This window comes from Staurois parvus, unplaced genomic scaffold (assembly GCF_062004578.1).
Source record: "Staurois parvus isolate SC_StPar_1 unplaced genomic scaffold, SC_StPar_1.0 ptg000264l, whole genome shotgun sequence".
Taxonomy (NCBI): domain Eukaryota; kingdom Metazoa; phylum Chordata; class Amphibia; order Anura; family Ranidae; genus Staurois; species Staurois parvus.
The window spans coordinates 7,584,638-7,611,429 of NW_028318060.1; the positions used below are offsets into that span (position 1 = coordinate 7,584,638).

At 40.0% G+C, this 26,792-nt stretch overlaps 1 protein-coding gene across 24 annotated transcripts in view; it reads left to right on the top strand.

Annotated features, from left to right (window-relative positions):
- The window catches only part of RIMS1 (regulating synaptic membrane exocytosis 1), a 438,679-nt gene that overhangs the window by 97,621 nt on the left and 314,266 nt on the right, over window positions 1–26,792 (top strand). For 21 of the 24 annotated variants that reach the window (XM_089681365.1, XM_089681367.1, XM_089681368.1 and 18 more), the window contains exons 2-3: window positions 1,113–1,326; window positions 4,160–4,171. In XM_089681365.1, the coding sequence (XP_089537491.1) occupies window positions 1,113–1,326; window positions 4,160–4,171 (226 nt within the window). The remainder of the gene's footprint in view (window positions 1–1,112; window positions 1,327–4,159; window positions 4,172–26,792) is intronic. The other 3 variants (XM_089681373.1, XM_089681348.1, XM_089681354.1) reach the window with 1 other exon arrangement.

Genomic DNA, 26,792 nt, shown 5'->3' on the forward strand with positions numbered 1-26,792 from the left:
GGAGGCCTTTGCCCATGAAGAATGGGCGAAGATACCCGTAGATCGCTGCAAGACACTTGTGTCAAGCTATGCTTCACGTTTAAAAGCTGTTATAACTGTAAAAGGATGCTGTACTAAGTACTAAGATTGAATGTCACTTGGGGGTTGAATAAAACTGATAATGCTGTGAGCACAGAAAAGACATTTGTGGTTATTTCATTATAACTGTTATGTTATATTTGTCTGACCTACAAGTGCCTCTTTAATGTAAATGTAAGCAAGATGACTGAATGATCAAAAGCAATGTCAAACTGGCCAAAACACTCAATTTCAGTGGGGGTTGAATAATTTTGGCCACAACTGTATGTCTCTGAAAGTATCAGTCGCTTATCAGCAAGTCTTTTAAAAAGTATTTGCAGCCAAATCTTTTTTGTTTCTTTAGTCTTCAATAGACTTATTTCTTGCTTTTATGGCTGGAGTTCCAGTTGGGGACATTTCCTCTCACTTTCTGTCCTGGTGAAACAACATGAAGTGAGAAGTTCTCCTCAAGGGAAACCCCACCCTTGATAGCTGCCTCACCAAGAAAAATGTGGAAAAGCTTAGAATCCATTCCTTCTCAATCCAACAAAAATAAAAATAAAAAGAAGATTGGCGGGAAGTCAACATTAAGTACTATACATCCTGATTTTCCTGGTAAAAATATAGGCATAGCTAAGAGAAACCTGGTGCACTGAAGATCATTTACTAAAACTTGAGAGTGCAAAATCTGGTGCAGCTCTGCAAAGATACCAATTGGCTTCCTGGTTTTATCGCCAAAGCTTAATTGAACAAGCTGAAGTTGGAAGCTGATTGGCCACCATGCACCACTGCACCATATTCTGAGTTCTCCAGTTTTAGTAAATCTACCCCACTATGTGCATAGTAAAGTACTATACTTTTAGAGAAAGCAGATCTGTTTTGGTAAGTAAAAAGGGAACTGTTACTGTTTATCAACATATATAAATAATATTTTGTCATACATTGCACTTGTGTTTCTAAGCTTCTCTGTGTCAGATGATATTTTTTTGCCATTAGTTTACGTGGGTAGTTAACAGATTTTCTCCTCTGATGATTTATGTTCTCTTCCTGCACAGGAGGCTACATCAGCAATTTGAGAGCTACAAAGAACAAATCAGAAAAATAGGGGAGGACACACGTCGGTATCCTGGGGATCACAAGGATGACGCTCCAACGTGTGGAATCTGCCACAAAACAAAGTTTGCAGATGGCTGCGGACATTTATGCTCTTACTGCCGAACAAAATTCTGTGCCCGATGTGGAGGTCGTGTTTCACTTCGGTCAAACAATGTAAGTATACTTTCTTTGACACATAATACAGTATTTATATAGTTAGGGTTGATGCAGGACTTGTATGTATTTTTTTAACATGATTCTATAGTTGTGCACAGGTTGTGCACAGAAGACAGGTTGTTCTGCACATAACATCAAAAACTCTTCTGAGCGAGCACCAGAAGTATAAAAGAGCTGCATGTAAGTATATTGAATGAATTCACATAAAGAACCTTTTTGATGCCAAAGGTTATATATGCTTGTATCATCATGCCTCTGCAATCTTTGGCCCTCGGAAACATATGTTTGGTGTGTCAGGTTAGTATTCTCAAGACAGGGTCTACAAACTCTATAAAAAAATGCCCAATGTTTTTCAATGTCTTTTCTTGTTTATTCTTATTTATAAACACTGCAGTATTTTATTCCTTTCTTTTTGTATATCTTATTTGCAAGGGTAAAAAAAAAAATTAAACATTGTCTATTAGGCCTCATGTACACTAATTTCGGGCATCTGATGTAAATTGCAAGTGCATTTCCTCTCTAAGAGAGATAGCTCCCGATAGTAATGAATGGCTTTATGCAGGTATACATCGTACTTATATAAAACCGCACATGTGCATGAGAGTAAATCCTACAATGTGGCTTTTGTTGTATACTTAAGTACAGTTAGCGTATGGAAATTCAGTACTACAGGGGACTGTATGCTACAGCTGCCACTCTCTCTTTCTCGGGCATGGAAATACGCCCACAATTTCTGTCAAATGCCTGAAAGCACCTGTTTGCATGAGACCTTATTATGTACCATATTTTTCGCTCCATAAGATGCACCTAACCATAAGATGCACCTAGGTTTTAGAGGAGAAAAACAAGAAAAAAATATTCTGAACCAATGGACTGCAGACATAGTACAGGAGATGACCAGAGACTGCGGACACAGTACAGGAGATGACCAGAGATTGCAGACATAGTACAGGAGATGACCAGAGACTGAGGACACAGTACAGAAGGTGACCAGAGACTGCGGACATAGTACAGGAGATGACCAGAGACTGAGGACACAGTACAGGAGGTGACCAGAGACTGCAGACATAGTACAGGAGGTGACCAGAGACTGCGGACATAGTACAGGAGGTGACCAGAGACTGCAGACCTTTGGAGAGCGGAAGGGGGGGAGCTTGTACCCAAATTTGACAGGTACCAGCTCCCACTTCCACGGAGTTGTCCTCCCTCCCCGTCTTCTGGGACGTGACAGGTCCCAGATGACTGTCGGACCATTCACGCATGCGCAGTGGGCACCCGGATGTAAAGCCGCAAGCTGATACAGCCGGGTGTCCACACTAAAGATGCCAGCACCAGGGAGAGAAGACGGTGAGGACACCGCTGGACCGAGGAACAGGTAGGATCATGGAGCAGGTTATGCTGCACAGAAGAGCCAAGCGGCCGGCCCCCGGCTGTGGGAATATCAGGCCGGCCGCTCCTTATTCGCTCCATAAGACGCACAGACATTTTCCCCCATTTTTTGGGGGGGACAAAAGTGTGTCTTATGGAGTGAAAAATACGGTATATCATCTAAAATGAATATATAGTGCAGCATCTCCCTACCAGTAGGGAGGCACTGCACTATACATTTATTTTAGATTTTGTAATACACTAGTGAGTGTGTGAAGTGTGTAAACGACTTCAAATTGGGGTTTTTTTGTTTTGGTTGTTTGGCTTTTTTGGTTGCTTGCGGGATTAATACACATATATGTATATCATATTTATTATTAGAACCAGGAAGTGGTAACCACAAAGCAACAGTCACCAAAATTAAAGCTTTTTTGTGAATAGTTTGGGTTATGAAAAAAAAATGAATAGCAGCATATTAGGTTAAACTATATGGGGGGTTATTTACTAAAACTGGAGCGTGCAAAATCTGGTATAGTTCTGCAAAGAAACCAATCGGATTCCAGATCTTATCAACAAAGCTTAGTTAAACAAGCTAAAGTTAAAAGCTGATTGGCTACCATGCACAGCTGAACCAGATTTTGCACTCTCAACTTTTAGTAAATGACCATATAGTACTGGGATTTCTTATTAAAATGCCTGCCATGGAAAGGAAAAAAAATATAAACATGTTACTTTTTAAAAAAAAAGTTTAAAAGCAAATTGAAGTTCTTATAGTTTCTTTTTAAACCATAAAGAACAGATTAAACAATTACACATTAATCTTTTGAAGTTCTGATCTCATAACGGCACAAGTTCAGCACTGTATACAGTGCATGTTGTACTGTTTCTCGATGTTTATTGATACACAGTACATTCATAGTAATAAAATGGTAAATTCACTTGCAGCACGAAGTAATGAATGCATGGTCACATGTGAAAAAAAATCTCTGTGGGCCCTTGTGTGATTTGTTACTCAAAAAATGCAGCCTGCCCAGATTGCTGGTGTGTCTATGCTCATTCGCTGTGTTGCTGCACACTGTGTTCTGGTGTGGATCGGCTCTAAATGTTAAATAATAATTTGAAAACTGTGAAGCAATCTGATACGAATATTTTTTGGAATGTCTTACCTAATGAATTTTACTGCATCAGGTCTTTGATCTATCAAGGCAGTAAAAATAATAGCAGAAAGAGGGTCCCATTGTAGCCTTGTAAATGTGGTGAGTACCTCGTGACTGCTATGCAGAAAATGTAAAGCATGCACCGCATTCCATTTAAGGTGCAAAATCTCTTTAACAAAGGAAAATATTTGCTTGCTGTAAAACCTTTACCTGTAACCTTTTCTAAACTGTTTGTTAATACCTGCTTATCATTCATTTTATCATTTTTTTTCTCCTTTTCTGCTTCCTTGGATGCTTTCCCAAAGGAGGACAAAGTGGTTAGAATCTTTTCTTTCTTTTATCTTGTATATGATACAACACTGAAATATTTCAGTAGACATTATGGTGCCAAATGCGTGGGATTTGTTATTGTGTAGTTTTGACAGTCATGATGTAGCTACTCTTCAATCACTCACTCGGTAAATTAGATTAGATACGATTTGCAATTTAAATTACCTTTGTCAGGTAACCTATGTTTATATGAGGTTAGAAACAAAACTGCAGCTGTTCTCCTATTTTTAAAACAGAATATAAATACTATATTCTGATGTGGCAGTGAAACAAAACCACTTAAAATGCAGGTAGCATTTAAAGTAAACGTGTAGTTAGTTTAACATTAGTAAACTTGCTCATAGACTTAATGCTGCCTGAAAACATTCTGCATTTCATTATTGGCTCCTAAATGTGGTAGGCAGAAGTTCATGTGGGCACCTCTGTACCTCTGCATTAATGGTAAAAAGACTTGCACGCAGCTCTCTCCCTTCTTTAATGGCTCAGAGATAGTACCAAGAGCCATTGAATCCTGCTGCTTTCAATCGGCTAGCCCAGCAAGTGAGGAGAGAGCGGAGGGTGCAGCTGAGCTACGCTCTGTTTGTCTATAGACACACAGAATGGAGCTTAGCGGTGAGGCTTGCACGAGTGCCCCCATTGCACTTGCTATGGGGGCACACAGTGGGAGGGTTTGAGCCAGGAACATCGGCGGGGGACCCAAGAAGAGGAGGATCGGGGAACCCGAGAAAAGCAGGTAAGTATGACATATTTGTTATTTTAATGAAAAAACTGAACCTTTAGTATCGCTTTAAAGACACTGCCAAGATAGGAAGAAAGCAAACTGCTGCAGGTATGAAATGTAGGCAGCTAGACTTGCTCGAAAATACCTGCATCAGGCTTCCATACTTTCCTTTCATGGCCAAATCTCAGGCTGTTCTGACAGGCAAAGGTTCAGCACTTTTCAGTGGTGCCTTGCACAGTCGTTCCCATCTCCTAGGCCAGTGAGTCTTCCCATTAAGGCAATAAGTTAATATGAATATGGGAGATTGGGGCAAGCTCTGGGAGTATCTAAGCTTTGCCTGTCAGACCAGCCCTAGATTTGACTGTGACTGGAAGGTTTGAGAGGCTGCTGCAAGTATATGCAGATACCTCTCAGTGCCTGCATTGCATGCCTGCCAGCAGTTTACTCTCCCCCCCCCCCCAAGTGACAGAGTCTCATTAAGTTTTATTAAGTTCAGATAGCAGTTTACTAATGTTAACCTAACTACAAATACACTTTAAAATCGTAAAAAAAGGAAAAGAAGAAGACCATCTTTTGATTACTCTCTACATTTTCCTTTTTTTTTAAATTTATTGTCAGAATTGGAAACTGTAAGTTTGGGGTACTAAGAAAAGCAAACATACATATTCAGCTTCATGCTGCAGCATCCGTCTGATGCAACAGCTATCACCCACCAGCTCTTAGACCAAGAATTGAGAGATCACATTACTGCTGATTGCTCAGTTCTCAGTTTTCTCGGAGCAGAGAACAGTGACTGTCAGTCATCACTTTCTGCTCTACCACTCCAGTGCTTACTGGAATGCCAGGCTGGAGAGGGGGTGGGAGCAGCTGGCTTAGGCTCTCAGCAGTGCACTGAGAGCTGGAGCCAGATATCAATCAGGGAATTTGGTGGATCCCAACATGATGATCAGGATCCTTCCAAATCCTTGACTGATTCTGGGTCACAGGAGATCACAAGTAAGTGCACTCCTTTGACCCACAAGAGAAGTACGGCTAAAAAGTCTTTTAAAGCCCAACTTGAGCAAATAAAATGGGCACGTTTTTTTAAAGTGCATCTCTACTTTCAGCTAAACTATTGTTAAAATACCCACCACAGCCCTCCTAAGCCAAGCTACACCCCCCCTCAAACTGGTTACTTTCCTTTATTGCAGAGCCCCAGCCTTCTCTGGAGTTTATATCCTGTCTGATAAAATTATCTTCTGCATTTTACTCAGACAGGGCCATATACTGAGACTGGAAATCCTTGGTATTTGACTCATTCAAGTCAATTGGCCTTCTGTGTTAAGCAGCAGCCAGCAATGAAGAGTTTCTTATCAAACTGAGGACATATACTTACAGTGGGGCAAACAATTATTTAGTCAGCCACCAATTGTGCAAGTTCTCCCACTTAAAAAGATGAGAGAGGCCTGTAATTGGCATCATAGGTAGACCTCAACTATGAGAGACAAAATGAGAAAAAAAATCCAGACAATCACATTGGCTGATTTGGAAAGAATGTATTTGCAAATTATGGTGGAAAATAAGTATTTGGTCACCTACAAACAAGCAAGATTTCTGGCTCTCACAGACCTGTACCTTCTTCTTTAAGAGGCTCCACTGTCCTGCACTCATTACCTGTATCAATGGCACCTGTTTGAACTTGTTATCAGTATAAAAGACACATGTCCACAACCTCAAACAGTCACACTCCAAACTCCACTATGGTGAAGACCAAAGAGCTGTCGAAGGACACCAGAAACAAAATTGTAGACCTGCACCAGGCTGGGAAGACTGAATCTGCAATAGGCAAGCAGCTTGGTGTGAACAAATCAACTGTGGGAGCAATAATTAGAAAATGGAAGACATACTGTACAAGACCACTGATAATCTCCCTCGATCTGGGGCTCCACGCAAGATCTCTTCCGGTGGGGTCAAAATGATCACAAGAATGGTGAGCAAAAATCCCAGGACCACACGGGGGGACCTAGTGAATGACCTGCAGAGAGCTGGGACGTAACAAAGGCTACCATCAGTAACACACTACGCCGCCAGGGACTCAGATCCTGCAGTGCCAGACGTGTCCCCCTGCTTAAGCCAGTACATGTCCGGGCCCGTCTGAAGTTTGCTAGAGAGCATTTGGATGATCCAGAAGAGGATTGGGAGAATGTCATATGGTTAGATGAAACCAAAATAGAACTGTTTGGTAGAAACACAACTCGTCGTGTTTGGAGGAGAGAGAATGCCGAGTTGCATCCAAAGAACACCATACCTACTGTGAAGCATGGGGGTGGCAACATCATGCTTTGGGGCTGTTTCTTCACAAAGGGACCAGGACGACTGATCCATGCACAGGACAGAATGAATGGGGCCATGTATCGTGAGATTTTGAGTGCAAACCTCCTTCCATCAGCAAGGGCATTGAAGATGAAATGTGGCTGGGTCTTCCAACATGACAATGATCCCAAACTTACCGCCCGGGCAACAAAGGAGTGGCTTCGTAAGAAGCATTTCAAGGTCCTGGAGTGGCCTAGCCAGTCTCCAGATCTCAACCCCATAGAAAACCTTTGGAGGGAGTTGAAAGTCTGTGTTGCTCAGCTACAGCCCCAAAACATCACTGCTCTAGAGGAGATCTGCATGGAGGAATGGGCCAACATACCAGCAACAGTGGGTGCCAACCTTGTGAAGTCTTACAGGAAACGTGTGACCTCTGTCATTGCCAACAAAGCATCTATAACAAAGTATTGAGATGAACTTTTGATATTGACCAAATACTTATTTTCCACCATAAATTGCAAATAAATTCTTTCCAAATCAGCCAATGTGATTGTCTGGAATTTTTTTCTCATTTTTCTCTCATAGTTGAGGTCTACCTATGATGCCAATTACAGGCCTCTCTCATCTTTTTAAGTGGGAGAACTTGCACAATTGGTGGCTGACTAAATACTTTTTTGCCCCACTGTAAGTAAACTATAGAGATGTAGTGAATATTTTTTGTTTGTTTTTTTTGGCTAGACATACATATATAAGTGGGACGATTATGGCTGTGCCAAGGGCCAAAGGTCAGTGCTGGGTATTTTAGCTGGATTACCTAAGATTAAAAAAAATAGAAATATCATGTGCTTGAGGCGGGAACAACTACAACCATGCTTCTTGAAGTGGAACATAACCCTCCTATCCTTAAGCCAAGGAAGCGGTTGTCTTAGCTGTTCTGTCTCCCCAATCTAAGCACTGATCCAGTTCTCATGTTATAGCTGTAACTGTAACAGTCTTAGCAGTGTAGGCATACAGTGACTCAATCCAAATGACATCTTGCAGATCACAGAAAGCTTTAGCTGAAAACTTGTGAAGATGTTCACAGATGACTATCAGGTAAAAAAAATCATATGTCCAGCTCCAGCAATGCATGTGGTCAGAACAGGAATTAAAGAGACACACTGTAAAGATGGTGGGACTAACTATACAGAGCATCTCCTAGCTACGGAGTGAGAAAGGAACAAAATGATTTAAAGGCAAACAAACCATGCATGTGGAAGGTGCAAGGTCTCTAACATCCTCAAGCTCCGTGATGTCATCATGGAGGAGTAGAAGAGGACTCGAGTGGCAACTTGTGAAGCTGTGGTGAACTCCATGCCCAAGAGGGTTAAGTCAGTTCTGGAAAATAATGGTGGCCACATAAAATATTGACACTTTGGGCCCAATTTGGACATTTTCACTTAGGGGTGTACTCACTTTTGTTGCCAGCGGTTTAGACATTAATAGCATTATGTTGAGTCATTTTGAGGGGACAGCAAATTTACACTGTTATACAATCTGTACATTCACTACTTTACATTGTAGCAAAGTGTCATTTCTTCGGTGTTGTCACATGAAAAGATATGATAAAATATTTACAAAAATGTGAGGGGTATACTCACTTCTGTGAGATACTGCATATATGATGCTTGGCTCCCACCAATCAGGGGCCGAAAGGGCAAAACTGTGAGTGTTTGGAATGCCTGAACAGCCAAAGTTCAGTTTGAACCTAGGTTCTGAACAGACCAACAGCTCATCCCTATTCTCCACTGTACTGTAAATGTATTTTTCCTGTTGGAGAAATTTTCTAATATAAAGATTGGAGAAAAGCAATAAAAACCTGCCCGAGTCTCTATCTCCAAAAACGTAATAACACATTTTGGCTGAAGTTGGAGTTTAATTTACCAATATAAAGAACTGCCTTTGTTACCCTTAGTAATGAGACTCTCAATCATCCTTTGAAAGGAAACCTGTGCTGATAGCTGTGACCCAGAACATGTATGCAGATTGAAAAAGTAGAAATCTGCCAGATCTACATAATTTCTGTAGGTCAGTGATTCATAAAGTATTGAACTGCAGAAAAAAAAAAGTATATTAGATACTCCCACTGTATTTGTTTTTGTTCTCAAACTCTCTTCTTTCTCTCTTCAAACTTCTATTGGTTAGTGAACTATGGCCTATTTAATATTAAGGGTGTTAAAAACACCCTTAGCTATTCCATAGTTTGATGGATTGCCATGTGTGTGTTTGCTGGAAAGGTATACTCATAGGTAGCTCTGTCATTTGGGTTAGTGACTAAACATATGCAGACATAGTTACTTTTGGGGCTATTTATCATATCTAGCAGTGGCTTATGACACATAAAGTAGGTCAGTCTCGCAAAATATTTATGAAGCCTTGTTTCAGAACTGTGGAATCCCAATGAGCTATGGTGTTTACGTCTACTATTACGCTAATGTTTCTATGACGAGCTAATAGTGTTTAATACTATGTTAAATAATCAGATTTCCATCTTAACAATATAGGTGCATGTTAGGATTTGGTTCTTCCATTGATTGCATTTTTGGAGTTTCCACAGTTAGGTGAGATAGAAAGTAATTGTTTCTTTATGGCTTCAGGGTATTTTACCTATTATGCTGTTTCTGCTCTCTGCAGTATATCCTAAACTAAACCTACTTTTGCATTGCTGATATAAATTCACTAGCATTCATTTGTATATTTAAGGACAGTGCCAATGATTAGGTTTAAGACTGAATATGTAAGGATGCTTTCCATCAGAACCATAACACCATTTTTTTTTTTTTGCATGCATTTTGAGTTCCTTGATCGTATCTAGACATTATAGATAACAACAATCTTGCCTTTGCCTAAGGACATTGGAACCTAGGGATTTATGTAAATCCCTAACTTCAGTTGAGACCAGAAATACACAATCTAGATCCCACTCCACAGATCAAGCTCCTCTTCATTTTAGGAGAGGTGTGCACTTTGCATTGACAGTGTGTCTCACAGATTTTAATTTAGACTTTGGTATTGGAGATTTATGCTAGGATCTGAGGGTCCCCATGGTGCACAGAAGCACATATCTATGTGCTGGAATATTTAGAAGGGGTGTGGAACACAATCTAGCTCTGCTCACTTCAGGTTGTTCAGTAGCCACATCAGTCTGTACCATAGGAGCAAGTTCAGCTTATAACAATAAAGCTTGTTCCAGGGCTGCACCATCCTGTTATTGGAACAAGGAGTAGAAGCAGAACACTGAAGTTGTTAAAATAAATACAATAACCACCCGCTGCCAATCAATATGTGTGTAACCCTCTTAAGCTCAGAATTATTCCTGCAAAATTAAAAATCACTACTGGGTTGCAGCTAACATTGATATGTGTTCCCACACCCAAGATAAATGAAAAACAAAAAAATGCAGCGCAAGCCCCCTCTATGGTAATAGTTTTTGTTCAATAAGTAAACAATAGTGAATGATCGTGGAAACCTTATAGTAAGATGTACACTTAAAATCTTATTTACGCATACACTGTGCAATATATATGTACACATAATACTTAATGAACCTCCAATCCATTCCAGCATATATTTTGCAAGCTCAAATGGAAGTGGAGTATATGTTGGACTTTATTTTTTCAAAATAAAGTCCAACATATACTCCACTTCCATTTGTGATGTGCAATCCTCAACCAATCACACCACCTGCTCACCTTTAAGGAGTGACCTATACACTCTATAGGTCTAAATACACCTTTCCCTTGGGTATTCAAAGGGGTATTTTCTCCATTTCAAGATTTCTCCTAATTCCCTTCCGCTTTTGGTTTGCATCAGGGTCTCCGGGATAAAAAAGACACTTCTTTCTCCACCAAGAAATCAAGACAAGGCCATCATCGTGCATACTTCTCAAAATCCATACATTTTATTTGTCTTTTTAAAATTTTTCAGTTAGAACGCTAAAGATACCTCTGTGCTTTCCTGTTATGTTTAGTTTACTACACTTATAATGCCATGAAGAGCAATAGAACCCTGAATGGCTGGCTGAGCATTGCCCCTTCCTCCCTATTCTGATTAATGCTGTAATTACAGGAGGCTAATATGAAGAAACATCTGTACTTAAACTAGCAGCATATAATGATATAAAGATATATCTAAGTAAATTTTAAATAAGGCATGACTACATTTAATTTTAGTTTTCCACATGCCTGGAGTTTAGCTATCAAATGATAGTCTGTTAGCTGATTGAATGTGTTATTGTGATGGCTGCTGACAAGCCAGGTTCAAATACATATGCTATTTGTACAACTCCAATTCCAAAAAAAGTTGGTACGCTGTGTAAAATCTACATAAAAACAGAATGCAATGAAAACTCATATTTTATTTACAATGGAGAATAGAAACATCAAATATTTAAACTAGGAAAATGTACCATTTTACGGAAAAAAAAGAAGGTAATTTTGAAATTGATGGCAGCAACATGTCTCAAAGAGTTGGGACAGGGCAACAGAAAGCTGGCAAAGTAGTACTAACAAGACAGAACATTTTGCAACTAATTAGGTTAATTGGCAACAGGTCAATAACATGATTGGGCATAAAAAGAGTGTTTCAGAAGTAGAGATGGGCAGAGGTTCCCCAATCTGTGAACAGCTGCTTTTAAAAATTGTTGAACAATTTCAGAATAATGTTCCTCAATGTTAATTGAAAAGACTTTAAATATATCATCATCTATAGTACAGAATATCATCAACAGATTTTGAGAATCTGGGCAAATCTCTGTGCACCAAGGCTGAAATGCAATATTGGATGTCCGTGATCTTTGGGCCCTCAAAAACCTTAATGATTCTGTGATGGATATCACTGCATGGGCTCAGGAATATTTCCAAAAATCACTTTCTGTTGACACTGTTCACCATGGCATCCAACATACAAGGTAAAGCTCTATCATACAAAGAAGAACCCATATCTGAACATGATCCAGAAATGTCACCATCGTCCCTGGGCCACAACTCATTTAAAATGGTCTGTTGAAAAGTAAAAAACTGTTTCAGATGAATCAAAATTTGACATTCTTTTTGGGAACCATGGGCACTGCATCCTCCAGAATAAAGAGGAGAGGGGCCTTCAGGCTTGTTATCAGTGCTCAGTTTAAAAGCCTGCATCTCTAGTGGTATGGGAGTGCATTAGTGCAAATGGAATGGGCAGCTTGCACATCTAGAAAGGCACCATCAATGCTGAAAGACATATCCAGGTTTTAGAGTAGCATATGCTCCCATCCACACAGCACCTTTTTCAGGGAAGACCTTGCATATTTTAGCAGCACATTGCAAAATCTATGACAACAGCATTACTTTGTAGTAGAAGAATCTGGGTGCTTAACTTACCTGCCTGCAGTCCAGACCTTTCACCAATTGAAAATATTTGGTACATCTTGAAATTAAAAAGAATGACAAAGAAGAACTGCTGAACAGTTAGAATCCTATATCAGGCAGGAATGATACAACATTCCTCTCCCAAAAGTCCAGCAACTGGTTTCCTCAGTTCCCAGACATTTACAGAGTATTGCTAAAAGAAGAGGGGGATACACCGTGGTAAACATGGCCAGCTCCTAACTTTTTTTTATTAATTTAAACACTCATTGGACAATAGGCTGGGTGGGACTTTCGTCTTTCCTGGTGGACCTCATATGACGTTCTCTTTGAAACAGGCCGTGCTGTGTTGCGATCTGTCATCACCTTTGTCCACCGGACAGATCACTGTACTGGGCCACTGCCAGTGCTATGTGGTCGCTGTGACCAGTCACAGCAGATCACATGACAATTGTAAACAATGAATGGCTTCAGTTCATGCCATTCATTGTGTACAACTGTGTTGCTAGCTGTGATTGGTCACATGGTACAGAGAGGGCCAAGCACAGTCCATCTGTGATTAGCTGTGGCCAATCACAGCTAATTACAACAATATACACTGAATGAATCAATTTCATTCAGTAAAAATGGTTGCTTATACCAGTGAGATTCACCGGTATAAGCTATCGTAATGTGTAAAGAAAACACATCCTGATCAATGTTGCTATGGTAATATTGTAATGCTCTGGTCACTGTGTGTTAAAAAAAATTGTTAAAAGAAAAAGAAAATGACCACCTCCACACCAGTTATATGATGATACTGTACTGCACTGGTGACAGTATGTGAAAAAAATTGCAAAATATATTTTTTAAATTTCATAATTTTCAAAAAAATTACGACAAAGTTACAGCTTTAAAAAACTCACCATGCCTCCTAATAAATACTTTTTACTGTCTACTTTCCAAAAAGGGGTCATTTGGGGGGTGTTTGTACTGTCCTGGCATTTTGGGGCCATAAGAAATGAGATATGTCAGTACATTAGGATTGACCAATTTTCAGGTACATACCATAGTTTGTAAATTCTATAACCTTTCTACATACGAAATAATAAACACTGAATTGGGTTATTTTTATATAGCAGACTGCATTTTAGCCTAAATGTATGAAGAAAAATTATTTATTTCCAAAAGTTTTATAACAGAAATGAAGAAAAACGCATTTGTTTCAAACTTTGTGGTCTTTTTTTTTTTTCTATTTAGCAAATACCACCAAAAGAATTCTCTATTTGTTTGAAAAAAATGATACTTATTGAACCACCTCCTGCCTGCCATATAAGGTAATGCTGGGCGCAATGTGGTTCTCTCGTTCTGGGAGGATGTCATATGATGTCCTCCCATTCTAACTGCACATGCGCGGCTCCGGGGGTGAGCAGCACGGCGATCGGCAGTGCGCTGTGTCCCTCGGACACAGCGGATCACTGATCAACAGAAAGATCCAAATATGTCGGCTTGGTCATGTGATCAGCTGTGTCCAATCACAGCTGATCGCATGTAAATAAGGAAATTCCAGTTATCGGCATTTCTCTCCTCACGAGCTGTCACACTGACAGCTCGAGAGGAGAGTCTGTAATCGGCATCCCTCAGAGGGGACATGTACACTGATCATCAGGGCACTGATGATCAGTGTGCCCTGATGATCAGTGTAGCCCCAGCAGTGCTACCTGTCAGTGAGCATCAATGCCAGCTGTCAGTGCTCATCAATGCCACCTGCCAGTGCCCATCAGTGCCACATCAATGCCACATATCAGTACCTACCAGTGCACATCAGTGCCACATATCAGTGCCCATCTGATCTTCCTTTCAGAGTCACCTATCAGTGCCAGTCAGTGCCACCTATCAGTGCCAGTCAGTGTTGCCTATCAGTACCGCCTTTCAGTGCCCATCAGTGATGCCTGTCAATGCCCACTAGTGTCACCTACCAGTGCCTCCTCATCAGTGCCACCTATCAGTGCCCATCACTGCAGCCTCATTAGCGCACATCAGTGAAGGAGAAAAATCACTTATTTACAAAATTTTATAACAAAAACTAAGAAAAAACTTTTTTTTTTCAAAAATTTCAGTTGTTTTTGGTTTGTTTAACAAAAAATAAAAAGCTCAGAGGTGATTATATACCACCAAAAGAAAGCTCTATCTGTCTCAAAAAAATGATAAAAATTTCATATGAGTACAGTGTTGCATGACTGCTCAATTGTCATTCAAAGTGTGACAGCACTGAAAGCTGAAACTTGGCCTGGGCAGGAAGGGGGTATAAGTGCCTAGTATTTAACCATTAGCCGCCCGGCCAATGGCCATTTGGTGGCTTCAAAAGTGCTTCTGCACTCCGGGTGCACGCCATTTGGCGTGCTCCCGCACATGCGCAGTTTGCGCTAATGCAGAGCGATCTGTCACCGGCCGTGTACCTCGGACACGGCCGATGACAGATCTGAGTACCGGCCCCCGTTGCAGGTACCATGTGACCTGCTGTGACCAATCACAGCAGGTCACATGACAGTTGTATACAATGGATGGCTTCATTCATGATGCCATCCATTGTATACTAGTGCCTAGCTGTGAATGGTCACAGCTAATCACATGCACATGTCATGTGATTAGCTGTGACCAAATCACAGCTAAGCACAAAAAAAAAAAAAAAGCTGAATGAATCCATTTCATTCAGGTAAATGCTTGCTTATAGCAAAGTAATTCTTTGCTATAAGCAAATTGTGTAAAAAAAAAAGAAAAGAAAATACTGATCACTTCCCCAAAGTAGTACAATGTTACTATGGTAACATTGTACTACTTTGGTCATAGTAAAATATGAAAAAAAAAATCTTAAAAAAAAATTAAAAAAAGTAATAAAAAATTAAAAATAATAAAAAAAAAAAATATATATATATATTTTTTTTTCATACTGTCACCAGTCAGTGTCCCTGTTCACCGCCATGCCAGTTATATGATGATGCTGTACTGCACTGGTGACAGTATGTAAAAAAAAAATAGTGAAAATAATTTTTTTTAATTTTTTCATTTTCCGAAAAATTATGACAAAAAAAATACGACTTCAAAAAACTCGCCATGCCTCTTATGAAGTACGTTGGACTGTCTACTCTGCAAAAAGGGGTCATTTGGGGGATATCTGTACTATTCTGACATTCTTGGACCTCAAGAAATTAGATTGGCTGTCAGTACTTCAGGATTGATCAATAATCAGATCTATACCATAGTTTGTGAACTCTATAACTTTCCTACAGACTAAATAATACATCCTAATTTGATTTATTTTCACCAAAGACATGTATCAGAATACATCTCGGCCTAAATTTATGAAGAACAATTATTTATTTGTAAACCTTTATAACAGAAACAAAGAAAAACGTGGGTTTTTTTCAACATTTTTGGTCTTTTTTTGTTAATTTAGCAAAAAATAAAAACCCCAGCAGTGATTAAATACCACCAAAAGAAAGCTCTAGTTATGTGAAGAAAATGATAAAATTTTAGTTTGGGTACAGTGTTGTATGACCGCGCAATTGTCATTCAGTGTGAGAGCGCTGAAACGTGAAAAATGGCCTGGGCAGGAAGGTGTAAAATTGCACGGTATTGAAATGGTTAAGTGGTTAAACATTTCCTTATTTTTTCCCCTAAAATACTGTATTTTTTCAGTTTAATCATGTGATAGGTTTTCTATTATGAATAAAATACAGATTTGTGAGATTTGCAAATCATAGCATTCTGTTTTATGTAGATTTTACACAGTAAATCAACTTTTTTGGAATTGGGATTGTATAACAAAAAAAAAAAAGAAAACACTTATAATACCCTGGCTTGTAATAAGACTGTTTTTTTAAATTTGACTCTCATTATATATTCCTCTGTTCCTGTATAGATTATTGAACTCTTTATAATCCATCACAGTGTTTGTTAGTTAGTGGCTACAAACTTTATCTTCTTCAAGTTTGGTTTGTTTACCTGGACAAGGAAAAAAACACCATATTAGTCTATTATGATGTGTTTTATCTGTATTGGTAAAGTTTAAAAGAATACAAAAAAACAGATACCACTAGTAGTAAGCATAAAGCTTCCTGTAAATGCTGAGCCACTCTTACTCAGCAAAGCTACAACACTTCCTTATGGTTTGCATGGCCCCCTCCCACACATGTTTACTGAACAGGGAGGCAGCCCATCATAAGGATAGGCTAATAGGAATGTGGATTGGTGGGAGGAGATGAACAAGCACTGACACTATCAGGAAGTGTCAAGAGTTTTGCCTGTTCAGAATGACCCAGCATGCAGTGAAAGGTGCATTACATCATTTTGCGACTTTACTCAAATAGCTGCCTGTCACGGTATGGGAGACTGCCAATTATTAATCCCCTTATTAATGCCTTGTATCACATGCCCTCAGCGTCCTGCTCCGTATTGTTCCAATTGTCCCCTGTGTCACTAGGCCAAATGGCCTAATTCAATGGCCTAATCAAATTACTCTGGGCCCCCCTCCCTCCCGGCCAGCTGGCTGGGAGCTCTCTGCACACCTCCCAACTTGCTTTTCATCTATGCAGACATCATCTCTGCCCCCCAGGATGTCCCTGTCACCAGCCTGATTCTCCCTGAGGTCTAGTATTCCCTTCCCTCCCTCCCGGTTGCCAAGGCGACCAGGGAGCATCCTGCAGCAGTTTAAGAGGCTGATGCTGGGAGCTCCGTTTTCATTCCAGTGTGCAGTCCTCAAAGGATCTCAAGCTCCGGCGAGACCTTTGTGACTAAACTCTGCAAGTCTACTCCCCAGCCTCACAGAGACCCCACAGGAGGGGAGAGACAACCAGAGAAAGCCTGCGTGCGATTGCGAGAGGCCCCACAGAAGGGGGACAGACTAGCCCAGCCTGCCTGCTTTTTGCCAGAGACCCCACAGAAGGGGGAGAGACTACCACAGCCTGCCTGCCAGAGCCAGAGGCCACCCGCCTGGTCCGGACTCCAAGGTACCTGCGTTCTGCCTCTACCCCTGGGAGACCAGGCACCCTGTTGGATCCGTGAGTGCCTGCTTCCCCACTGTGTTACCTGAACTGTGTCGGTGGTGACCCCACGCACCCCCTCCTGTGTCGGACTACCCTTGTCACAGGGACACCCCCTTGGCTCTCCTAGTGGACTATAAGTGGGTGGGGCCCCCTCGTTACCATTTAGTGGCAAATCCACCCTCTCTGCCCCCCCCCCCGTATTGAAGGACTGCCGTCTGTTTGTTTCAATAAAGCTTTGTGCGTCTGCCATCCACTCTGTATGTTCTGTCCTGCCTTTCCTCCGTCACACTGCCTTTACCCATTCTTGTTTATGGTTGGCTATATTCAGCTCGAGGACATCCGGTAAAACAGAAATAAACTGTCTTTAGCCCCATGTGTAGGTAGCCTAAATGGCTGAAATACTTCTAGGAGAAAATGCTTCTCCAGACTCTCTCCAATCCTGGCCATATGACCACAAGGTTACACATTTGGTCAGTTGCTCTCTATTGAAGGGGAGGATTAGAACTCAGGTTAACTGATCCTCCTTAATTAGGAATAGACCATGTGACCTAAAAGCCTAGGCTTTGGTCATGTGTTTGACACTCGAGTATGATGTTTTTCTTTCTATAATTCTTTGTGTATTCTTTGTGTATTCTCTCTTACAGTTTTCCACTACGTGAACAGTGATTTGCAATCCTGAAGTTATATATACATTAGCAATAAAGCAACACAAAGTAAATTAATCTTTTCTGCACTGGCTTAACATTGTATAATGATAGGGTGTTTTCCAGCTTTTGTTTTGCAGCAGAAAAATATTTATTTTTATAGTGCGAGTTCTTGCTTTTCCAGAACTTCACATGTTTTCTTGTGTTTAATTGCTGTAACCCACACCTCCCACTTAACATTTTATAGGTGCTAACTGTGATATTAGTATTCCCTCATTTTTTTACTTCAGCTTTCTCATGTTTTCCCCTGTTCTTTGACATTTTGTCAAAGGGGTGTTTTTATTTTTTTATTTGTATTTTTTTTTTATTGTTTAACACTTTTTTCCCATTGAACTTTATTGCAGTCACAAAGAGGCTTATAAGCCCCCATGTTATAACTTGGGCAGGTGACAGGTCCTCTTTATGGAAACATCAAGTGTGTATTAGACTCCAGTGTTTCCCTTGCAGCTAATCAAGCACAGATTCCCTGCTTCCCCGGCCACAGCCAGTAGCCCAGTAATGACAGCTCATAACCCGGAAGTAACATAAAATTTGTCACCTCCAAGTTCATTAGTCACAGCGGAGATCTGGGAACAGATGTTCCTCAAGCGTCTTCTGCTTTCAATGATGTGGCATTTTACCACTGTGGGGGCCACCTGCAAAAAGTAAAGCGGGGGGGGGGAATTGGTGGCACTTTCTTGGTACCTTTCTCTACAGAATATAGATTGACAAAAAAAGTAATTTAAACAACTGTAGTATCAGGTTGCAACATAACAAAAATGAAACAAATTAAGGGGGTCTGGATACTTTCTGAATACACCATATATATATAGATGTGGGTATAGAAAATAATTACCCCCTCCCCCCCAAAATCACATTTTTGTTGCTTTGCAGCCTGAAATGAACAGAGACACAGCTTTTATTTTAGCCAGCTGTATTTACTGTGCAACTTATAACATCCAAGTGAAAGTTATAACACCAACATGTCAGACAGAAATATAAAACAGATCAAAAACAGAATAATTGAGTTGGAAAAAGGATCACCCCCTCCTAAAATTGACTTTTAAACTCAATCAGGTGTACCTAATCACTTTCTCAATGGCACATAAAGCCATTTGATTTTCAATTGCGATCAGCTGTGGTCATTTTGATTAGCTCAGCATGAAAAGAGAGTTCCTGTTAGTGCAACTAAGCAAACAATCAACTATGGATGGCAAGGCACTGCCACTGCAATACATCTCCGGGATAAAGTTGTGGACAGGCACAAGTCAGAACATGGACACAAAAAAATTTCAAAGACTTTATCAATTCCTAGAAGCACAGCGAAGTCTATTACTAAAAGGTGGTGTGTATATGGTACAATACAGACCCTCCCTGGATCAGGACATGACTCCAAACTTGATGGAAGAGGAGGAGGAGGAAAAAGAGGAAACTGGTCAGAGAGGCTACCAAGAGGCCTACTGCAACTCCAAAGCAGTTGCAGGAATTTATGACAAAGAGTGGTCATTGTGTGCATGTGACGACATCACAAATGCTCCACAAATGTATGTACTGTATGGGAGGGTTGCAAGAAAAAAACAACTCCTCAAGAAAGACCACATCAAGTCACGACTGAGCTTTGCCAAAACACACTTTGAAGATTCTGAGACCACATGGAAAAAAAGCGTTATGGTCAGATAAGACTAAAATTGAATAATTGGCGTCAACACAAAACAAAATGTCTGGCAGAAATCCAATAGAGCTCACCATTCAAATAACACCATACCTACAGTAAAGCATGGAGGTGGTAATATCATGTTATGGGGGTGTTTCTCTGCAGCAGGGACTAGAGCACTTGTCAGGATAGAAGGAAAAATGGATGAGGCAAAATACCGGCCAAATTCTTGAGGAAAATCTGCTGCCCTCTGCCAGAAAGTTGTCAATGGGAAGAAGGTTTACCGTCCAACATGACAATGACCCAAAGCACAAAGCAAAAATGAGAACACAGTGGTTGAAAAAGAAAAGGGTGAATGTCTCTGCATGGCCTAGTCTGAGCCCAAACTTAAACCCCATTGAAAATCTGTGGAATGACTTGAAGACTGCAGTCCACAAACGGTCACCATCAAGTTGAACTGAACTTGAGCAGTTCTGCATAGAAGAGTGGGCAAATGTTGCAAAGTCTAGATGTGCAAAGTTAGTAGAGACAGATCCCAACTAGCTAAAGGCTGGAATTAAAGCAAAAGGTGATACAACAAAATTCTGACACAAGGGGGCGATCCTTTTTCCAACTGTTTTTGAATTTTTTTTTTCTGAAATGTTGGTTTTTCTAAGTCCTCATGTACATTAGACATTTTTACAGCTGCTGTTTTTGGCTTTTGATGTTTTTTTTCTACAGCCAGTAAACTCCCCAGCATGTTTTTCTATGTGTCCATGCACACATAGACTGTGATCAACATTTTTTGGCAGGGGCGTTTTTTGGCTGGAAAATAAACCCAGGACTAGTGGGTTTCTGGGGGAGTTTTTTAGCTGTAAAAATGCTCTTATGCTGAAAAACGTGGTAAATCACGGCAGACCGGTGTTTTTGGACATTTTTTTCTTTGGTCAAAATAAAATGCTTAAACGCAAAACGCTGCTAAACACTAATGCAAAAACACTAAAAAATGCTGAAAAACTCAAGTTTTTAACGTGATTTTACACAGCTAATGTTACCAGCCTTATTAACGCCCAGTGTGCATGGAGCCTAAAACTTAAAAATGCTTAGTTAGGGCAGACGGTGTTCAAATCTAGTTTGTCAACTGCCATCAGCACCTTTGCACACAAGTGTTTGTTTTGTGGTAGTTACTATGTAAAGGGAATTAGTATTATTTTTCATGTTTCTTAGATAAAATGTAAAATAGCTTTACTGCTTCTTCCAAGAGTGCATGCCTATGAGTAGGTCATCAATCAGGAGAGAGCTGGGCATGCACAGCCTAGCTCAAGTTTGAGTCTGCATGAGTTACCCCATAGCAAGTGGCTTGCTATGGAGGCACTTGGAGAAGAGCAGGAGCCAGAAGCACTGCTGGGGGACCCCAGAAGACCATTTCAAAGAGCAGGTAAGCATAGTATGTTTGTTATAAAAAAAAATACAAAACATACAAAATTACAATCGCTATAATGCATATAGAAGACAGTGAATTTTGAAAATGGTGTCTACTTTGAGAGAAGCTGCTTTAAATACAGATTTTTACATAAATTACTTTTCCTTTTTTTTAAAGCGTGTACAGTATATCTTTATTTTTTAAATTTTTCATTATCACGACATATCAGTTGGTAGTTTGTAACAGTGTAAATGCAGTAAATTTCAAAAGATTGCAAAAAAATATTCTTAATTTCATATTTTCAACTGCAGTACATATATGATTTGTTCGCACCCTTATTAATAAATGCTTTAGATGAAAAAAAGATTGTGTGGGCTTGCCTTGCTGTGTTTTGACATTATTTAAGCCACTAAAATAATGTTTTATTAATGTGCATCTGGTCATCTAGAACATCTAATGAAAATGGGTTTATATAAAAATAGATTCTAAAAGTAGTATGCAGTCTTGGGACGTCAAGGGAGAATGTTTGCTTGCTTATAGTGTTTTTATGGAGATTGCAGTCTTATTAGAGAACAGTGATTAATCATTGTAGCAGTCTTACTTTCTCATGGGATGCAACCGCAGACAACACGTATAAATCGCACAAGAATTATATTGCATTATGAGAACAAGCAGCATTGTTCTTGAAACTGAAAGCGTGAGTTTTATCTATTCCAGAAAAACAGCATTATTATTTTATTTGGTTTGGATGGAGGAAATGACACTGTACATATTCTTCATTCGTTTTTTTTCACATGGTGCCTATTGTTCTCCTTTCCTCATGAGATTTGTAGGTTCGTGTTCTGTCTTCTAAAAATCTGTTCCAACAACTGATATGCCCAATTTACCCCTGTGATCTACAGTATATTGTGGAATAGTTCCTTTCTGCAGATCTAATTCTCCCACTATGGACTTTCAAAAAGTTTAAAGGACAAGTGCACCTTTGGGAACATGTTACATATTCCACCCATTTTTAGGATGGAACATGTAACAAGTTCCCAATGCTGCAAATGCTGACCAATCCCCCTATTCCTCCCTGTGACAGCAGTACAGGGAGAAGTTCCATGTACTAGCTGTAACTTTTTAAAAAACAGCAGAACTCTGTAAATTAATGATGCAGACATAGCTGTGTCATTCATTCACAGAGTTCTGTGAATGAATGAGCTACAAGTCCCGACGGTCTAAGCGGCTGTCAGCTTATAGTTCTGAATGAACTACCACTGCACTGTGGAGGGTCATGGTAGTTCATGGATTCTTCCTGTCAGTACACCTGCTTGCCCGTACATTCCATACAGGCAAGCAGATACACTGACAGGTCAGCAGGAGACCTGCATGGCACCAGCAATCTGCTAATCACTGGTGCAATGTTTTACAGGCTCCTGCAACCAAAAATAATAAATGCACATTTTTTTTACCTGCAAAAAAGTGCATTTATTTTTTTGTCAAAAGGCGAACTTATCCTTTAAAACACTCTTCACTTGGACATGATGTGAATTCACACTCAAAATAGTGTGTTTGTGAAAATAAAATAAGGAAAAAGGGGTTTTTCCAAAGGACAGTCTTTATTTACTTACATTGTTCTTTTATGCCAATTTTTATTGTTCTTTTTTTTTGGTGCTTTAGTGCAGTCATTGTCTATGCATATTATAAATTAACAGTAAGATAAAGTATTCAGAGCTGATAAGATGAAGACAAAACAACTTCAGCAGCATGAGCAGCACTGTCCATGTAGTGGGTAGTGAGGCCAATATTTTAAAATGCTAATATAACAGAAATCTTTTTTTTTTCTCCACAGTCATTCAGTACTTGCAACTGAAACTAATGCAGGCCATAGATGGGTCGAAAATCGGCCGATTTTTCGGCCGAAAATAAAATTGCCCGATTTTCGGATCGTTAGTGGGCTATTTGTTCGGCCGTTTTTCGGGATTTTGGCCGTTTTTTTTTTTTTGGTAAAGTTGGAAAAAAATCGGCCGATCGGCCGATTTTCGCGGCATTAATGGGCTAATCGGCCGATTTTTTACCGATAAAAAATCTGCGCATGAGCAGTGACCTGCAAGAGGAAGACAAAAAGAAGAAAAAGAAGAAGAGGATGAAGAAGAAGAAGAAGAGGATGAGGAAGAAGAAGATGAGGATGAAGAAGAAGAGGATGAGGAAGAAGAAGAGGATGAGGAAGATGAAGAAGAAGAAGAGGATGAGGATGAAGAAGAAGAGGATGAAGAAGAAGAAGAAGAGGATGATGAAGAAGAAGAGGATGAAGAAGAAGAAGAAGAGGATGAGGATGAAGAAGAAGAGGATGAGGAAGAAGAAGAGGATGAGGATGAAGAAGAAGAAGAAGAAGAAGAGTATGAGGACGAAGAAGAAGAAGAGGATGAGGATGAAGAAGAAGAAAAAGAAGAAGAGGATGAGGATGAATAAGAAGAAGAGGATGAGGATGAAGAAGAAGAAGAGGTTGAGGATGAAGAAGAGGATGAGGATGAAGAAGAAGAAGAAGAGGATGAGGAAGAAGAGGATGAGGATGAAGAAGAAGAAGAGGATGAGGATGATGAAGAAGAAGAAGAAAAAGAAGAGGATGAAGAAGAAGAGGATGAAGAAGAAGAGGATGAAGAAGAAGAGGATGAGGATGAAGAAGAAGAAGAAGAAGAGGATGAGGATGAAGAAGAAGAGGATGAAGAAGAAGAAGAAGAGGATGATGAAGAAGAAGAGGATGAAGAAGAAGAAGAGGATGAGGATGAAGAAGAAGAGGATGAGGAAGAAGAGGATGAGGAAGAAGAAGAAGAAGAGTATGAGGACGAAGAAGAAGAAGAGGATGAGGATGAAGAAGAAGAAAAAGAAGAAGAGGATGAGGATGATGAAGAAGAAGAGGATGAGGATGATGAAGAAGAAGAGGTTGAGGATGAAGAAGAGGATGAGGATGAAGAAGAAGAAGAAGATGAGGAAGAAGAGGATGAGGATGATGATGAAGAAGAAGAGGATGAAGAGGATGAGGATGAAGAAGAAGAAGAGGATGAGGATGATGATGAAGAAGAAGAGGATGAGGATGAAGAAGAAGAAGAAGAGGATGAGGATGATGAAGAAGAAGATGAAGAGGATGAGGAAGAAGAAGAGGATGAGGGTGAAGAAGAAGAAGAAGAGGGTGAAGAAGAAGAAGAAGAGGGTGAAGAAGAAGAAGAGGATGAGGATGAAGAAGAAGAGGATGAGGATGAAGAAGAAGAGGATGAGGATGAAGAAGAGGATGAGGATGAAGAAGAAGAAGAAGAAGAAGAGGATGAGGATGAAGAAGAGGAAGAGGATGAGGATGAAGAAGAGGAAGAAGAAGAGGATGAGGATGAAGAAGAAGAAGAGGATGAGGATGAAGAAGAAGAGGATGAGGATGAAGAAGAAGAAGAGGATGAAGAAAAAGAAGAAGAAGAAGATGAGGATGAAGAAGAAGAGGATGAGGATGAAGAAGAAGAAGAGGAAGAAGAAGAAGAGGATGAAGAAGAAGAAGAAGAAGAAGAAGAAGAAGAAGAAGAAGAGGATGAAGAAGAAGAAGAAGAAGAAGAAGAAGAAGAAGAGGATGAAGAAGAAGTTGAAGAAGAAGAAGAAGAAGAGGATGAAGAAGAAGTTGAAGAAGAAGAAGAAGAAGAGGATGAAGAAGAAGTTGAAGAAGAAGAAGAAGAAGAAGAAGAAGAAGAGGACGAGGAGGAAGAAGAAGAGGATGAGGATGAAGAAGAAGAAGAGGATGAGGAAGAAGAGGATGAGGACGAAGAAGAAGAAGAAGAGGATGAGGATGATGATGAAGAAGAAGAAGAAGAGGATGAAGAAGAAGAGGATGAGGATGAAGAAGAAGAGGATGAGGATGATGATGAAGAAGAAGAAGAGGATGAAGAAGAAGAGGATGATGAAGAAGAAGAGGATGAGGATGATGAAGAAGAAGAGGATGAGGATGAAGAAGAAGAAGAAGAGGATGAGGATGATGATGAAGAAGACGAAGAGGATGAGGAAGAGGATGAAGAAGAGGATGAGGATGAAGAAGAGGATGAGGATGAAGAAGAAGAAGAAGAAGAGGATGAGGATGAAGAAGAAGAAGAAGAAGAGGAAGAGGATGAGGATGAAGAAGAGGAAGAGGATGAAGAAGAGGAAGAGGATGAGGAAGAAGAAGAAGAGGATGAGGAAGAAGAAGAAGAAGAAGAGGATGAGGATGAAGAAGAGGATGAGGATGAAGAAGAAGAGGATGAAGAAGAAGAAGATGAGGATGAAGAAGAAGAGGATGAAGAAGAAGAAGAAGAGGATGAGGATGAAGAAGAAGAAGAAGAGGATGAAGAAGAAGAAGAAGAAGAAGAAGTTGAAGAAGAAGAAGAGGATGATGATGAAGAAGAAGAGGATGAGGATGAAGAAGAGGATGAGGATGTTGAAGAAGAAGAGGATGAGGATGAAGAAGAAGAAAAAGAAGATGAGGATGAAGAAGAAGAAGAAGAAGAAGAAGAAGAAGAAGAGGATGAGGATGATGAAGAAGAGGATGAGGATGAAGAAGAAGAGGATGAGGATGAAGAAGAGGATGAGGATGAAAAAGAAGAAGAAGTAGGATGAAAATAAGAGGAATTCCAGTCCAGCAAAAGTGTCTCTGCAGAGAGCTCCGCTATTTCTTTGACAGTTCTCTGACAGTTCCTTGACATTTACAGCGGTTGCAACATTGTATCTATTTGTTTCCGAATAAAAACATCTGTATCCTAAATGGAAACAAATAGATACAATGTTGCAACCGCTGTAAATGTCAAGGAACTGTCAGAGAACTGTCAGAAATAGCAGAGCTCTCTGCAGGGACACTTTTTGCCGGCTGTAGACGGGATGAAAATTGGCCGATTTTTTTTTTACCATTGGTGGTAACGTCGGCCACTTGAACGACCGATTGTTCGTTTTTTTTAAAAGAAAAATCGGCCGCTTTTCGACCCATCTATGGCCTGCATAAGTAGGTAGGGTTGAAAGTAAACACAAAAACTAATTTTTTTTTCCCCCATGAGGCATATGCATTATCTCATATGAAGCAGAGAAGCCAACAGTGAAGAAGATGAAAGAAGAATTAGTTAATTTTTTTCTGGAATGTAGTGCCATCACAGCAGCATATCAGCATTTTGGATAGGCATAGAGGATAGTAACATAAAGCCAAAAATGTGTTTTGTTTTTTTTTCTTCCATAACATCATCAGCATCTTGATCTGTAATCCAAGCAAAGAGGTAGAATATGATGAAAAACAAGACAAAATGCAGTTTTGTTAGCAGCTCAGCAGCATAAGCACCTTGACCAATGAAGGGAGGATGACTAAAGACTAGCGCATGAATTCTCTCCATTCAACACTTGGTCTGGGTAGGGAGTCCATGCATGAGGACATCAACCATGAAATTCTGTAGGCATATCTTTTAAAATGTGTTC